Below are 18,014 nucleotides of genomic sequence, written 5' to 3'. Positions count from 1 at the left end.
TGTCCTGGATGCTCTTAAGCTTTTCCTCAATTTTTTGAATTCTTATTTCATCATGCTTTCCTGATTGTTTGATTCTATCTTCCTTCTGGTCCACTGTATTGTTTTGAGACTCAGATTCCTTCCTTTCACTACTGGCTCTCCTCCGTATATCTTCCTGCATCTCTTTTATGGTAACCTGCATCCTTCCATCTAATTTGTGCCTAAAATCAACCAATTCCGTGAGCTTTCTGATCACCAGTGTTTTGAACTGTGCATCTGATAGATTGGCTATTTCTTGGTCACTCAAAAGGATGAGTCCTGGGGGACTGATCTGTTCTGTTGGAAACATATCTTATGTCTTTCCCTATCTCTTCTTTTTTTTTTTTTTCTTCCAGTCTGGTTGCTCCTGTTACGGTAGGGGGTGGAGCCTTAGGTGTTCACCGGGGCTGGGCACCCCAGTCGCTAGATTGTGACATTATATGTGGGGGCAGGAGCGGGGACGGGAGGGAACAATGGCGGTAGTTCTGTTCTCCTGGGCTCAGACCCCTCTCCGGGATCCTGGGCTGAGAGCTCTGCCCTGGTCCACAATCGCTGCCTCACTGGGTCCGCCAGCCGCAGCTTGCGTACTCAGGGATCACCAATACGTTCTTGTGCCCCGGATGGCTGTCGCGCTGATTTTGCGCCAAATTTTCCCCGACCTCCGTGTGCCGCCGACCCGAGCCAGCCCCGCGCCCACCCGGCTCTGCGCCTGCCTGGCTCGTCATCTCCTACCAGTCTGGATGTACGGGTCCATTTCAACTTCTTGGCTGTCTGACCTCCATTCAGATAAATCCTCTGTCAGTTCTGAGTGTTATTCTGTCCGTAAATTATTGTTGTTTTAATCTTGGTTGTGCGAGGAGGTACGGTGTATCCACCTATTCCTCCATCTTGCCGGAAGTCCATTGGAACATTCTCTTTTTGAGGCTTTACCCTTACTCAGTTTCCCGAGGCCTCAGACCCCAGACTTTGCCTCAAGCAGCCATCTGGTATTTGTCCACAATAAAGCCACTGGTCTGTGCAGGCCATCAATTAGTTCTTACATCTGAGCTTAGACTTTAGCAAGGAAAATTATGCTTTAATTACCTTTTCAATAAAAATGCTGTATAGCTTATTTATGATTAGTTCTGCATGTCTCAGTAATCATTTATACACTGTTTGCATGTGCTTTTCCATCCAAGAGGAACTCTTAGGCATTTCCTCATTGAACTTGTTTCTACTGCTTCTCAAAGTAGCCTTGCTGATAAATCTGAATTATTTTAGGCTGTCAGTTTACTTCTGGACTCCCCTCCCAGCTCGATGCTCTTTCTAGTTCCCTCCCCATTGACTTCGTCGCGGCCAGGAGCAGAGGCGCAGGCAACACACACTACCCGCTACCCGAAAGGCCTACAACTCTTTAAGAATGTAAAATCCTTCTAAATTAATAGGCTATCCAAAAACAGACAATGAGTCAAATTTGCTGATTCTTGTACTATGTAATTGGTGGAAAAAGTTTTAGAAGGATATGTATCAAAGTTTAGGCAATGAATATTTCAAGGAAGTGTGGCAGGTTTAAAGGGTGTCATTAAATTTGTATTGTATATACTCATATTTTAAAATAAATTTATAATCCACATTTGTTTGTGTAACACTTATAATTTTTAGAAGATGATGCCCATTAGAGATAAGGCTGAATTACAATGTTTTAAGAAACTCAAAACCTCCCAGACTTTTTCTTCTTACCCAACCTTATATCTTTTCCTCAACTTACCAACAGTGTGTCTCCAACTTCTCCATAAAGTAAAGGTCCTAGGATTCCTGATTCATACTGAATGGCTTCACGAGTTTTAAATGTTTCATCTGTGTATGCCATAAATCGGACTTTTTTGTACATCCTGCCAATCCGCTGAGGACCATTATTCAAATATAAACTTTTATAACTTCTGTGTGAGACACAAAAAGATGAGAGGTTGGAATGGAGAATTCAAAGTAGATGACAGGTGGCTAAAATCCAACTCTAATACAGCTGATATGATTTAATCAAGGAAAAGAGTGGGAAAAAATAAGCATTCTTGATGCTTAGCTATTTTAGTTTGAAAACATTAATTCTCTGGACATCTGATTCCATACCTGCACCTATCCTAAATGTGGTTTGAGGATGTCTTGTTTTGAATAATTAGGAAGAACCTTTTTCCTGGGAAGAGACAGTATGGGGAAGAGAGACAGTATTGCGTCAAAAAGTACTTACTTGTCATTGGAGGTAGGGACTGAGGGAGCATAGTCCCAGTCCTCCTCTTCAGCAGCAATATAGTGAACCCAAGTTTTAGGATGCTTCTTGGCAGCTGAGCGGATTTGGAATAATGGAGGAGAGTTGTCATCATCAATCCTGACAATATCCATGTCAGAGTCATAAAATTCATCATCATAATATTCCTCTTTTTTATTGTTTTTCATCCGTAGTTGGGGTTCATCTGGGCAACTATCCACTTTGACATAAGCTTCCATACCATCTGGTACCAGACAAACCAAAAAATGTCAGATTCCTACAAAATTTTCTTGCTTTAACTTCTATGACATTATTATCTCTCATTAGGTCTTCAAGCCTCTCTCTTAAGTGTTCTCTTCTCCACATCAATACTCTTTCTTGCCACTCTTCCATATGGATGACCTTTGCCATATCTGGTACTTGCCGGTTTCTTCCTATGGTCTTTGCACTTATCATTTCCCTTCTACTTGACTCTCCTTCAATACACATTTTACCACTTTTCAAGACTCACTTGTTTGCTCTTATAATACATGTCAATATTTCCTTTGTGGAACTGGCTCTGAGCCTGTCACTCCCTGACTCCCAAATTATAAACAAGGAGACTTGAGGAACTACATATTTTCAACACCTAGAAGCTTAGGTCAAACCAACTCCCAATTCCCACTGTCACCTAATGAATTTTATTAGGTTGGCCAAAAAGTTAGTTCATTTTTTCCCATAAAATGGTTCTAGTGGCATTTAGTTGTCTTTAACTTCACTTGAAACAATTTTGTTACACTGTAGTGTGACAGCTGTCATATCAGCATGCACTTAAAAAACTTAATCAAAATTGGTGAATTTTTGTGAAGCCATTTTACTATTGAAGATGGAAGAAAATAAGCAACATTTTGGCATATTATGATTTATTATTTTTAAGAAAGGTAAAAATGCAACTGAAACACATACAAGAAGATTTGTGCAGTGTATGGAGAAGGTGCTGTAACTGACCAAGCATATCAAAAGTGTTTTGAGAAGTTGTGTGCTGGAGATGTCTCACTTGACTGTGCTCTACAGTCAGAGCAGTTGAAGTTGTTAACAATCAAATTGAGACATTAATTGAAAACAATCAACATTATACCATGTGGGAGATATCCTACATACTCAAAATATCCAAATTAAGCATTGAAAACATAACCAGCTTGGTTATGTTAATTGCTTTGATATTTGGGTTCCAATGTAAGTGAAAAAACCTTCTTGACCATATTTCTGCATGGAATTCTCTACTTTAATGTAACAATAACATTCTGTTTTTAAAACAAATTGTGATGAGTGATGAAAAGTGGATACTTTACAATAATGTGGAACAGAAGAGATTGTAGGGGCAAGTGAAATGTACCACCATCAACCACACAAAAGGCCAGTCTTCATCCAAAGGTGATATTGTGTACATGGTGGGACTGAAAAGAAATCATCTATTATGAGCTCCTTCTGGAAAACCAAAGAATTAATTCCAACAAGTACTGCTCCCAATTAGACCAATTGAAAGCAGCATTCAGTGAAATGTTTCCAGAATTAGTCAACAGAAAATGCATAATCTTCCATCAGGATAACACAAGACTGCATGTTTCTTTGATGACCAGGCAAAAACTGTCACAGCTTGGCTGGGAAGTTCTGGTTCAACAGCTGTATTCACCAGACATTGCACCTGCAATTTCCATTTATTTCAGTCTTTCCAAAATGCTCTTAATGGAAAAAAATTTCAATTCTCTGGAAGACAGCAAAAAGCACCTGGAACATTTCTTTGCTCAAAAAGATAAAAAATTTGGGGAAGATGAAATTATGAAGTTGACTGAAGGATGGCAGAAGGTAGTGGAACAAAATGGTGAATACATTGTTCAATAAAGTTATTAGTGAAAGTACAAAATATACCTTTTATTTTTACTTAATACCAAACAAAACTTTTGGACAGAATATATTTACTCCATTGAAGTATGACACAAAACATTAATTTAATAACAGCTTATCTGGAAAAATGTTATGGTAGATATAAATTTCAAGATACATTCCAAGTTCATAAAAACATGAAAAGGTAGAACATAAAATAAAAGAAATTTGTCATATATTTTAAGAGCAAATCTGCCTGTGACCAGTTGGAAGCCCTATCAATCTCATCTTTATGCTTTATACAATGTAGATAATAATCCGTACCCTATCTATACTATAGGGCTATTTTGAAGATCAATACTAACAAGGGAAAATTATTTGCTGGATGAAGTGAAACAGGGCAGACTTCAGAAGCAGCAAAACACTAGTCTGGGGTTCATATAGCTTTAAATATTATAAACTAAATTTTACAATTTAGTTTATTGTAAATATAAAAGTGAAGGGTTTTATTTGAGGTCCAATAAGGAAAAACTCTTTTTCCCTGAAAAACAAGGATTAAAATCAATGAAAACAAGTTATCAAAGAATAAAATAAAACAAAACATAAAACAAATTCCTCTTAAATTGAATCTGGCTCAGACTAGACAATGACCAAACTACATACAAATAAAAGACTTATTCCTCTGTGCCTACATGATCAAATTCCTGTCACTCACCCAGTAAGACACACTTGTCCCCTATGTTTTGTCAGAAATTCCATAAGTATTATATAACAGATGAAGAAAAGGTATCTTTATTCTTTATCACTATATTTTGTCACTCACAAACATAAGGGCAAAATAGTGGATGCATAGCAAGATCAAATCTTTTATCCAAGAACCATGGAACCTGAAAAGTGGTTTAATTTGAGTGATAGGACAGATCCAAGATGGTGGCAGAGTAGCTGGCAGCTCTGTTCTTCTGCTCTCAGACATGGACCGGATTTGAAGTCATAACAAAGAGGGGAGAGTGAATGAAAGCATCTGTGAGAGAGAGGATATGTGGAGGACAGCATGGGAAATGTGTAGGAGAACACAGGAACTGATACCTGCTGGGTGCATGGGGTGGGGCCTGATGGCCTAGGCTCTCTAGATGGGCTGCCACTGCTGCCCAGCCTGGCACTGCTGGCTGCACAGAATCAGGGTGGCTGTAGATCCAGTCAGGACCCATGAGCTACCAGGGCAGTGAGAGAAGCCCTGGAGGTGTGGGCTCCATAAATAGCATGGTGGGAACAGGCAGGCCTGAGAAGACTTCCAGAGGGAGCAGGGACAGCAGGCCATTATCGCCTTGTTCTGTAGTAGAGCTGAGGGGATCTTCCCAATGCCATCTGGGAAGTAGTCAGAGAGAAACTTTACCTAAAATTGTTGGAGGCCCTGTAAGGAGGTGGCCAGCCCTGACCAAGAGAGACTGTGATTTTTGGAGAGAGGGAGCACAAGGAGAACAGGACCCCCAGGGACCTGTGCTACAGCATAAGGGCCATAGAGAAACTCTTAAGAGGGGCACTGAAACATACTCGAGGCTTGGTAGGGACCTGGGTGTGCAGGCCTGTGCATGCCAGTGGCACACAGCAGGTTGCTAACCAAAAATCTCAGAGGCGTCAAATACACTGAAGGAATGGAAGAACCCAACCCAACACGGCTCGCAAGCAGAGGGCACAGCAAAGTGGAGAATTCAGGCCAACCCCTTTGTGAGAGATTAGCAGGCTGGTCTCCAAGGTAGGAGCTGAGTGCCTGAGATTTGCTACTGTCAGCCAGAGCCTTTCACAGACAAGTGAACCCAACCCCCACCTGTGGGATTACAGGTTCCACAGAGCAGCAAGGTCAGGCCCAGGAGTTTCCTGCGGCATGCATTTCCTCAGGGTAAAGAAGAAAAAGGCCCTTCACTAGACACTACATGCTACACAGCTCCTCAGCCCTGATTTACTAAACCCATCAGAGCAGAGAAAATAGACACAGGTGCAACAAGACACTATCTTTGCTCCTTGCATAGCTGTTTAATGTTCATTCCATATCCTTCAACTCTAGGCATAATGTGGCACCAGGTTTTATAACACTTTATTTCAAATCTCATATATTGCTCTTCCCTTCTCTTACTCCACACTACCTACTTCATATACTTGTTTTAAATTCTATTTTCTCTTTTGCTGTGACTTGTTTCTATTCTGCGCTATTACTATTGCTCCCTCCTCCAGCCTCTCAAAACCATTTGTGATTGTCATTAGCCATCTCACACTCCTTCACCTGTTCTTAAAATGCTGATTCTCTCTCTACACTTCTCAATCTTTGCTCACAGGTAGTGGATAAGGTGGTTGTTGTTACAGTTCCTCAATCTTATTTCTAGATAGTGACTATCTCTGTATTTCAAATCTCGCATTTCCACTTGCCTTCCTCTTGCCTTTCCCTTTTTTCATTTTAAATGTTAATTTTTTTCCTCTTAGCCGGGTTTTCATCCCACACTGTTAATATTCCTTCTCTCTCTATCATCTCAAAATAACTTCTCTTTCCTCTAGACATCTCTTAAACTCTTCTTTCTGTCCTTGTGCCCTATGATTCCCATTCCACCTATATAAATCTTAGCTCATTGGTTGTTGATATCTCTGTGGTGCAGATTTTTCTGCAATTATATATTTCATTGTGGTTGTCTGTTTTTTCTCTCACTAGGTATATACAAATATATATTATTTCTTTAAATTTTGGTTTTAACCTAATGATACACACTTTTCCTTTCTTACTTCATTCCACCTTCCTTCCTCCCTTTTTAGTTATGAAGTAAATTTTATTTTATATTCCACTTTGCTTTGTCTCTATTCCCTACTCTTATTATTGGCTCTCCCTCTACCATCACAAAATTTCTGTTCTTTCAGTTAGTCATCTCATATCTGTTTTCCCTTTCTTATAGCAGTCTTAATCTCTTTGCACCTTTATTAATACTGACACATTGGCTGTTGATAGTCTAATGGTGGGTAAGGGATATCTTTGTGGGTGTTGGTCTGTTTTCTGAGCTGTTTAGTTTTTATTCTGGCAGAACCTGTATGACAGCATGCAAGATTTGGAGGGTAGAGTGACTTCCAGTCAGTCAGTCAGAGGGAAGAACCCACCAAAGAATGACCCAACAACCCAAACCCAATTACAACCACATAAAAGTCATTAAGGGCAGTGCAAGAATATCAAGCGCAGGTGGTTAAGGAGATTGCACTATTGAGTCCCACAGGTCTCCTACTACAGAAGATCACACCACAAAGACAGGGAGTCAAAGCAGATAAATCTAGTAAGCAGAAATGAACAGGAAGAGTCACCTAAAATGGGAGGATAAAGAAACAACCCCCAATCGAAAGGAAAGGAGGAATTCCCAGAAAGACTGCTAAATAAAATGGAGGCAACCTAACTATCAGACATTGAGTTCAAAACAATGTTTATAAGAACACTCAAGGAGATCAGTGAGACCCTCAAATGACTCCAGGACAGCTTCAAGGAACTTACTATGAACTACACCAGCATGAAAAAGTACATAGAAACTATCAATAAAAGACAGGAGGAAATGAAAAATACAATATCTGAAATGAAGAACACAGTAGAAGGAATTAAAAGCAGGTTAGATGAAGTAAAGTATCAAATCAGTGAGCTGGAGGACAAGCTAGAGAAAAATTTCCAGACAGAGCACAAAAATTTTAAAAGGCTCAAGAAGAACAAAGAGGGGTTAAGGGAACTGCAGGACAATGTGAAACATAATAATATCCAGATAATAGGGATACCAGAAGGGGAAGGAAAGGAACAAGGGATAGAAAACATGTTTGAAAAAGTAATGACAGGAAACTTCCCTAACTTGATGAGAGAAAAAGTCCCGCAAGTCCAGGAAGCACAGAGCGTTCCAATCAAAATGAACCCAAAGAGGCCCAGTCCAAGACACATCATAATTAAAATGGCAAAATTTAAAGACAAAGAGAGAATCTCAAAGTCAGCAAGGGAGAAACAGATAGTAACATACAAGGGAGCTCCAATAAGGTTAGCAGCAGATTTCTCAACAGAGACACTACAAGCCAGAAGGTAATGGTAAGAAATGTTCCAAGTAATGAAAAGCAAAGGCCTGCAATCAAGACTACTCTACCCAGCAAGGCTCTCATTTAAAATGGAAGGCAAAATAAGAAGTTTCCCAGACAAAAGAAGTCTGAAAGAGTACACCTCCATCAAACCACCATTGCAAGACATGCTAAAGGGACTGCTTTAAGAAGATGAACAGAATGAGTGAGAGAGAGAAGAACACACACAAAGAGGGGAAATAGCAATGAATAAGTACCTATCAATAATAACCTTAAATGTAAATGGATTAAATGCCCCAGTCAAAGGACACAGAATAGCTTAATGGATAAGAATACATGACCCACACGTATGCTACCTATAATAGACCCACCTCAGAACAAAAGACCTACACAGACTGAAAATGAAGAGTAAGAAAAAAAATATTCCAAGACAGACAGGAAAAAAAAAAGGCTGGTATAGCAATACTTATATCAGACAAAATAGATTTCCAAACAAAGGCATAAAAAGAGACATTGAGATCCACTTCATAATACTGGAGGGAAGAATTCATCAAGAAGACATAAACACCCCAGCTGGTGTGCCTCAGTGGATAGAGTGCTGGTTTGTGAACCGAAATGTTGCCAGTTCAGTTCCCAGTCAGGGCACATGCCTGGGTTGTGGGCCAGGTTCCCAGTTGGGGGCAGGTGAGAAGCAACAGATTAATGTAGCTCTCGCATATCAATGTTTCTTTCCCTACTTTTCCCTTCCTTCCCCCTCTCTAAAAGTAAATAAACAAAATCTTTTTAAAAATGAATTTAAAAAAGAAAGATATAAACATTGTAAACATATATGCACCCAAGATAGGAGCACCCAAATATATACGGAAAATCTTGGAGGACTTAAAGAAAGATAGACAGCAACATACTTATAGTAGGGAACTTTAACACCCCACTGTCAACAATGGACAGATCTTCCAAACAAAGATTCAACAAAGATATCATGACACTGAATGACACCCTATATCAAATGGATTTAACTGATATATACAGAATCTTTCACCCCAAAGAAGTAAAATACACATTCTTTTCAAATGCATATGGAACATTCTCAAAGGTAGACCACACAATAGGACACAAAACAAGCCTCAACAAATTCAAGAAAATTGAAATCATATCAAGCATTTTTTTTATCACAATGGCTTGAAACTGGAAACCAACCTAAAAAAGCCCCAAAACTTAAAAACAGTCACATTCATGGAGACTGAATAAGATGATATTAAGCAATGAATGGGTTAACAATGACATCAAGGAGGAAGTCAAAAAGTTTCTGGAAACAAGTGAAAATGAACACAAAACAGCCCAATTCTGGGCACAATATTGGGCCAATATTGGGCACAACGAAGGCAGTCCTGAGAGGGAAGTTCATAGCAATACAGGCCTACCTGAAAAAGATGGAACCATTTCAGATAAACAACCTAGCCCTACAACTACAAGAACTGGAAGAACAAAACAAACAAAGCCAAGAGCAACTAGAAGGAAGGAAATAATCAAGATCAGAGAAGAATTATATGACATAGAGATGAAAAGAATAATTCAAAAGACCAATGAGTCCAGGAGCTGCTTCTTTGAAAAGATAGACATAATTGGCAAGCCTTTAACCAGACTCATTAAGAAGAAAAGATAGAGGAACCAAACAAAGAAAATCAGAAATAAAAGAGGAGAAATTACAACTGACATTGCAGAAATACAAAGGATTGTAAGAAATTACTGTGAATAACTATATGCCAAGAAATTTGAAAACCTGGGCAAAGTGGACAAATTTCTAGAAACATACAATCTTCCAAAACTGAAGTAGAAAAAAGCAGAAAGCCTGAACAGACCAATAACAGTTGGTGAAATTGAAGCACTAACCAAAAAACTCCTAGCATACAAAAGCCCTGGACCGGACAGCTTCCCAGGAGAATTTTACAACACATTCAGGGAAGAGCTAACCCCTATACTGCTTAAACTATTCCAAAAAATCCAAGAGGAGGGAAGACTCCCAAATTCATTTTATGAGGTCACCATCATCCTAATTCCAAAACCAGATAAAGACATGACAAAGAAAGAAAATTATGGGCCAATATCACTGATGAACATAGATGTTAAAATCCTTGACAAAATATTGCCAATCTGGATCCAGCAATATATTAAAAAAGAACATACCCCATGATCAAGTGGGAGTCATCCTGGGGATGCAAGGATGGTACAATATTCACAAATCAATAAACATAAATATCACATAAACAAAATGAAAAACAAAGATCACATGATCATATAAATAGGTACTTAAAAAGCACTTGATAAAATATAGCACCCATTTATGATAAAAGCACTCAGCAAAGTGGGTGTAGAGGGAGCATGAGTCAACATAATAAAGGTCATATGAGAAATCTATAGCTAATACCATACTCAATGGGCAAAAACTAAAAGCTTTCTCCCTAAGATCAGGCACAAGACAAGGGTGCCTGCTTTCACCACTTCTCTTCAACATAGTATTGGAAGTCCTAGCCACAGCAATCAGACAGCAAAGAGAATTAAAAGGCATCCAAATTAGAAAGCAGGGCATAAAACTGTCATTGTTTGCAGATGACATGGTAGTGTACATAGAAAAACCCTACAGACTCCACCAATAAAACTACTCCATCTAATAAGTGAATTTGGCAAAGCAGCAGAATACAAAGTCAATATTCAGAAATAGAAGGCATTTTTTTACACTAACAATGAAATGTCAGAAACAGAAATTAGGAAAAAAAGTCCCATTTACTATAGTAATAAGAAAAATAATGTACTTACAAATAAACCTAACCAAAGAGGTGAAAGACCTATACTGAGAGAACTACAGAACACTGAAGAAAAAAATTAGGGTAGACACAAATAAATGGAAGCATATGTCACGGATTGGAAGAATTAACATCATCAAAATGTTTGTACTACCCAAAGCAATTGATAGATTAAATGCAATTCCTATTAAAATACCATGACATATTTCATAGCTATAGAACAAACATTTCAGAAATTTCCATGAGCCAATAAACAATTCTGTATAGCCTCAGCAATTTTGAGAAAGAAAAACAAAGTAGGAGGGATCACAATACCTGGCATCAAACTATATTACAAGGCCTCTGTAATCAAAACAGTCTGGTACTGGCATAAGAACAGACACATAGATCAACGGAAGAGAATACACACCCCAGAAAAAAAACCCAAGTCTCTATAGTCCATTAGTAATTGACAAAGGGTCAGGAGCATAAAATGGAGTAAAATAGAGCCTCTTCAATAAATGGTGTTGGGAGATCAGAGCAGGTACATGCAAAAAAGTGAAACTAGACCACCAACTTACACCATACACCAGAATATACTCCAAATAGATAAAAGACTTAAATATAAGTTGCTACACCATAAAAGTGCTAAAGGTGAACATAGGCAGGAAAATTTCAGATATCCCATGCAGCAACATTTTTACCGATATGTACCCTAGGGCAAGGGATGTAAAGGAAAGAATAAACAAATGGGATTACACCAAATTAAAAAGCTTCTGCACAGCTACAGAAAACATCAGCAAAATAAAAAGCAAACCAACCATATGGGAAAACATATTTACAAATGATACCTCAGACAAGGGTTTGATCTCCAAAGTATATAAAGAACTCACATGACTCCACTCCAGGAAGACTAACAATCCAGTTTAAAAATGGGGAAAGGACTTGAACAGACACTTCTCCAAGGAGGACATATAGAGGTCCCAGAGATGTATGAAAGGATGCTCAGCCCTGGCTGGTGTAGCTCAGTGGTCTGAGCGTGGGCTGCGAACCAATGTGTGGCAGGTTCAATTCCCAGTCAGGGTACATGCCTGGGTTGCAGGCCATGACCCCCAGCAGCCGCACATTGATGTTTCTCTCTCTCTCTCTCTCTCTCTCTCTCTCTCTTCCTCCCTCCCATCTCTAAAAATAAATAAATAAATAAATAAATAAATAAATAAATAAATAAAATCTTTGAAAAAAGGACATGGTAAAAATATTCAAAACATATTAAGGATCATATAATGAAAAGAAAGTCACCTTTAAAAAAAAAGGATGCTCAGCATCACTAACCACCAGAGAGATGCAAATTAAAACCACAATGAGATACCACTTAACATCAGTGAGAATGGCCATCAATAACAAATCAACAAACAAGTGCTAGTGAGGTTGTGGAGAAAAGGGAACCCTAGTACACTGTTGGTGGGAATGCAGACTGGTGCAGCCACTGTGGAAAACAGTATGGAATTTCCTCAGAAAACTAAAAATGGAACTGCCTTTTGATCCAGTGATTCCACTGCTGGGAGTATACCCTAAGAATCCTGAAACACCGATTCAAAAGAACCTACGCACCCCAATGTTCATAGCATCATTACTTACATTAGCCAAGTTCTGCAAATAGACTAAGTGCCCATCAGTAAATGAGTGGATCCCAAAACTGTGGTACATTTGCACAATGGAATACTATGCAGCAGAAAGAAAGAAGGAGCTCCTACCCTTTGTGTGAGCATGGATGGATCTGGAGAGTATTATGCTAAGTGAAATAAACCAGACAGTGGAAGACAAATACCATATGATCTCCCCTGTAAGTGGAACCTAATCTACAAAAGAAATAAATGGGCAAAAAAGAACCAGAGACATGGAAATAAAGAACAAACTGACAGTGACCAGAGGGAAGGGGGGAGGGTGATAATGGGGTAAAGAAGTGTCAAGGCAAGGAACATGTAAAGGACCCATGGGCAAGGACAATGGGGTGGGGATTGTCTTTGGGAGCAGGGGTTGGGTGGGCCAAAGGAGAGCAATGGGGGATATGGTAACAACTGTAACTGAACAACAATAAACGAAGAAAAAAGGAAAAGAAAAGAACAGAGAATAATAAGGAAATGAAAAGAGTGATAGGACAAACAAGTGCTATTGAACATGGAAATTAGGCCTCCTCCACCTTCTCCTCCAATAGCCCTCAATGGTCACAACAGAGGATTAGGCAAAGAGTCTTGATTGATTGATTCAAAATTAAGAGTTAGCAGAATGAATACATAAGGAAAATGGGCATGAGGTGATCATGTAATGTGAATTTTTACAGCCTGTATCTACAAATGAGTTCATATTAACAATAATTTGAAACTCTAGGTACCATTGCTCAAAAGTAATTTCACAGGAACTTTGACCCTTTGCAAAGTCCCCACCATGTAGTCCTTAAAAGCTTCATGTTGTACTTCAAGTATACTAACCAACTCCATTCCCATGTTGCTTCTTCCAATATCCACTATCCCCTGACATGATCTGAGATTAGCTGTGTCTCACCTCCAGCAGGTATCTGCAGAGTGCTTCCATGTGCACTACTTGTCTGGTGTCTCATATTGAGCATTGTAGTATCCTCTTACATTTGCTAGTTATTGTCCTGAGTATTTCTAATAATATCCTGGAGCTCTTGTGTTTATAACCTGAACAGTGCTGTTTTTTCCCGTTTCTCTAAATTTCTCATAAAACATCTCTTCAGCTATGTATGACCTGCCTTTCTCTCTCCACAGGAACAAAGTGTAATTAATGGGATTAAGCTGGAAAACTGATAATATGCTGTTCTCCTCACTTTTTCCACTTCATTTATCCATAAACCATCTGCCCTACCTCTATCACAGGGATTTAACTAAAACCTCACCAATGCTACAAGTATTCAAGCCCTCTTACACTCAAGGCAAAATCTTTACTCTGAAAACTGGTAACCAGGGAATCTCAGTTGAGGTCCAGCTAACATAATCCTATAGTGGACAGTGGACAGTAAATTCTAATAAATAAAGGTTGGAGACTTATAATATTAGTTTTTAAGATCCACAGATATTACCATGTTGGTGGGAAGAGATATGGCAATAGAGTAGAAACTGGCCAAGTTCCATTAGAAGTGTCTGAGCAGTAAGGAAAGTTATTGGTGAGATCTCCAAGGAGGCCTGTCGATGGTTCCTCACAAGAAATGTGTGACCTTCAAGGAAAATTGAGTGCACTTCGGGGGTGGTGCCTATTCCAATCACATGCCAATATATCGATTTCTTGTGACACCCAATTAGACCTGTAAAATGGGAATAAGATAGCTATGATCATGAGAGAATTTGAAATGGGAAACATTTCCTAAGGTAGGATGAACAAATTGACCTTATACATTTTATTATCTTGACTTGGAACCAAAGTTTCTAAGGACACAGGGGTGAAAGCAACAGCTCTTGCCAAAGTCACCAATGACTATCATGCTGCTAAATCCAATGGACATATTTTAGTTTTCATTTGCACTCGTTGACCATTCATTCCTTCTTGAAATTCTCTCCTCCCTTGGCCTCTATACCAACACCTTTCTGGGTTTCGTTTCCCTGTTGGTTAGACTACTCTTTCTGTCTCCTTCCCTGATCCTTCCTTCTCTACTCACCCATTAGATGACAGATCGCCTCAGTGCTCAGCTTTGGCTTTATTTTCTTGTTAACCAATATTTTCTCCCTAAACAATATCATCCACTCTCATGGTGTTAATGATCATTTATATGCTAATAACTCTCCTGTTTCAGACATCTCCTATAACTCCAGACTCATACAATAACATTTCAATATCTTCACCTAGTTATTTCATAAAACCCACATATCCAAAAACCAAATTTGAATCTTCATTACCTCATCTTTTTCTAGAGTTCCTTAATTCAGTGAATGGCACCATCCTATATTCAATTATTCAAGTGAGAGTCATTCTTGTCTCCAATCTCACTTCTCACAACCAATCCAACACCAATTATGACAATATAATTAATAACACTAATATTTACTTGTTTTCTTTTAAGCACTGTCCAAAATTTTATAAGTTTTAATTCATTCACTCCTCACAATAATCCTATTAATGTAGAAATTATTATCATCATCCTTCTCTTAGAGGAGAGGAAACTCATGCCCAGGGAGGTTAAGTAACTTGCTCAAATTTGAACCCAAGAAGCTGTATGTTTACATTTCACACTGTTAACTTCCATGGTACAGCTGTTTTCTATTTTGGTTCCTGCAGCTTTCGTGTGTGTGTGTGTGTGTGTGTGTGTGTGATTACTGTCAGTAATTATAGTAAAAAATGACATTTTACTGTTATGACTATCCCTACCATCTGCAGCCAAGCTAGCGAGCTACCATTAACTCTTATCTGAACCACTGGAATAGCTTCTTTACAGGTCTTTCTACATCTTGTCATACTCCCTTCTAAACTTTTCACCCACAAGGAAATTAGTGTGATATGTTTGCATTTCAGATCTGATTATGGTATCCTTTAGCCCCAAACTCTTCAGTGACTGCCATTCCATATAGAATCAAGTCCAAACTTTTTAGGAAGGTCTAGAAAGCCCTAAATAGCTTGATCCCTAGTACCTCTCCAGTCTCATCTCATATCACCTCATTTCCCTATTAACTAATCTTGTTTCAAAGCTCAACTTAAATGGCACTTCCTTAGGGAAGGCTTCTCTGATTCCCAAGTCTAGATCAGTCTCCTTTATTATATGTTCACATATAATTATGTAATTTTCCTTCAAAGAAATTCTTTTGTAATTTTGAATTTATTATTATAATTATTTGATTACTACATCTGCCTATTATGCTATAAGCTAATGTGAGATCAGGGTTTTGCATGATTTGAAAGTTAATTTATTTTATAATTCTAAAATCATGTATGCTCATTGTAGAATTATTGGAAATACAGAAAAGAGTTACAAAAATATCCATACTTGTCCTTTATTATTTTCTTGTGTTTCTAAATTTTTCAACTTCCTCTTTTGTGGTTTACACTCCAGTTATACTGTAGTACATCTCCAATGACTTCTAAGGACTACCATTTCTAAAAAATGTCTCTATTCTTTCCACAATGCTGATTCATAATTTGGCTTGGAATTCTAGGTTGAAAATGATTTTTACCTTAGAACTTTAAAGGTATTGCTTCATTATATTACCAGTCTAATTCTCATGTGTTTGTATGTGACCTGTTTCTCCCAGGGGAAGCTTACATATTTTATATGTGTTCTCTGAAATTCCACAATCATTATTTTGTATTGAGATTTTTTTTTAAATTATCTTGTTGGGAAGTTTTAATATAAAGGCTCAAACCTTTTCATTCTTAACACATTCCTTTAATTTTCAAAAATCTGTTTTTAAATATATTATCAATGTCTTTTTGTTTTATTTTCTGGGAGCCTTTCTCTATTCTACCTATCTTCTATTGAGTTTGTATTTTGACCATTGTATTCCTAATTTTTCTGAGCATATTTTTGTTTTGATTGTTTTTTTTTCATAGAATCCTATTATTACTTTATTGATGCAGTATTTTGTTTTTTAATATTTAATGTATTTTTTCCATTACCATTTAGTTTTTTTATATACCTCTCCCTGATACACTATTTTGTTGAATCTATACAAATACAAATTAGAGCTTTTGAAAAGTTCTCTTCTGTTCCAAGCACTATCTCTTTTTCTTCTGGGATTATTATTTTCTTTATCTTTGAATATCCTTTTTATGTTTCAGACTTTTTAAAAATATCTCTTCATCTTTGGCTGCCCACATATTCAAGCAAAAGGAAGGAGAAATCTGTGAGCTCTGTGTACATGGGCAGGCCTTCAGCTTTAGGAATCTGGAAGAGGAATCAGCCACTGTACTTTAAAACTCTCCACCAAAGGCCTGGATTCAGTGTGCTTTCCTCTGGGTGTGGAGAACTGGAGAAAAGAGCTCTGGTAGTGAATGCTGAAGCCCCTGAGGATTCTTGAGCAAGTGTGTACATACCTGGGAGAGACCGGTTTACATAGCCATTGATTGTGTGCATTTCAGGCCGGGCCCAAGCAGATACTGTATCCATAGCTTGTGCAGAGGACTCATATGTTTCTGAATGCCAACTTTTCCCTGATGAGAGAGGATGGAAATGCAGGGCTAGCTAAGTGTCTGTATCATAACTGGCCCTCCCTTTCTCCTTCCCTCTCCCACACAGGGCAAAGACTGCTCACACCTTAAGCATTTCTGTCAGCACAGTAAGAATGGATGACATGCCTTCAAAGTCAGTAAGAGAGAGGAAATAGACAATTACCAAAAGGCAAACATTTCTGGCTCAAACTGATGATCTCCCTATTTGCCCATGACAGGGAAGGGATAATGACAAATGATAACTAGGAGAAGGGAGAATATTTTCCCCATAAAGATTTCATTCTATTCATTAGCTTATTTAAAAGGAAAGGAGGTAAAATCATCCTAGGAAAGGTCTGTCAGTTCCTGTCCCTGCTCTAATTGTTTCATCAAGCTCATAGTAACAAAAGCCCAAGAACCCAAAACTTCCCAACCTATTCCATGAAATTAATAAGGGTGAAAGCACTGTAAATCTCATTACTGGACAATAGCTTCTTAAAGTTACCCTTTTGTGTGAAGGACTGGCAGCCAATGCTGAAACTTCCTGCAGCACCCCATCTTTGGAGGAAATTCTCGTAAGGTCATTTATCTGTTCATCCACTAATTTGTTCATTCATGCAAATATATTTACTGACTGCTACTGAGTGCTAGGCACTGATAACAGGGAAGGCAGCCTCTGCCTTCAAAGTACTTACAATTTAGCCTGAATAGACAGAGAAGCTGACAATTATAATAAAAAGTGAAGAGTGATGTGATAGAGATGAGAACAGGATACTATGGGAGCAGAGAGGATAAGAAACTTCACTTTGCTTAAAGGGAAAGGAACATAAGGTCAAAAAGATAAAAAATATATTTTTCTTTTTTTATTGTTGTTCAAATACAGT

The 18,014-nt window shown here is 38.3% G+C and overlaps 1 protein-coding gene across 1 annotated transcript in view; it reads right to left on the bottom strand.

Annotated features, from left to right (window-relative positions):
- Positions 1–18,014, bottom strand: part of F8 (coagulation factor VIII) — a 195,584-nt gene that overhangs the window by 126,085 nt on the left and 51,485 nt on the right. Inside the window, exons 6-9 of the mRNA XM_036016343.1 lie at positions 17,017–17,133; positions 14,078–14,299; positions 2,243–2,504; positions 1,766–1,937 (exon numbers count right to left, since the gene is read on the bottom strand). Coding sequence (XP_035872236.1) covers positions 1,766–1,937; positions 2,243–2,504; positions 14,078–14,299; positions 17,017–17,133 — 773 coding nt within the window. The remainder of the gene's footprint in view (positions 1–1,765; positions 1,938–2,242; positions 2,505–14,077; positions 14,300–17,016; positions 17,134–18,014) is intronic.

Source organism: Phyllostomus discolor, chromosome X (assembly GCF_004126475.2).
Source record: "Phyllostomus discolor isolate MPI-MPIP mPhyDis1 chromosome X, mPhyDis1.pri.v3, whole genome shotgun sequence".
Classification (NCBI taxonomy): domain Eukaryota; kingdom Metazoa; phylum Chordata; class Mammalia; order Chiroptera; family Phyllostomidae; genus Phyllostomus; species Phyllostomus discolor.
The sequence above is the reverse complement of the archived record's forward strand: the minus strand, read 5'-3'. Positions and strand labels throughout refer to the sequence as shown.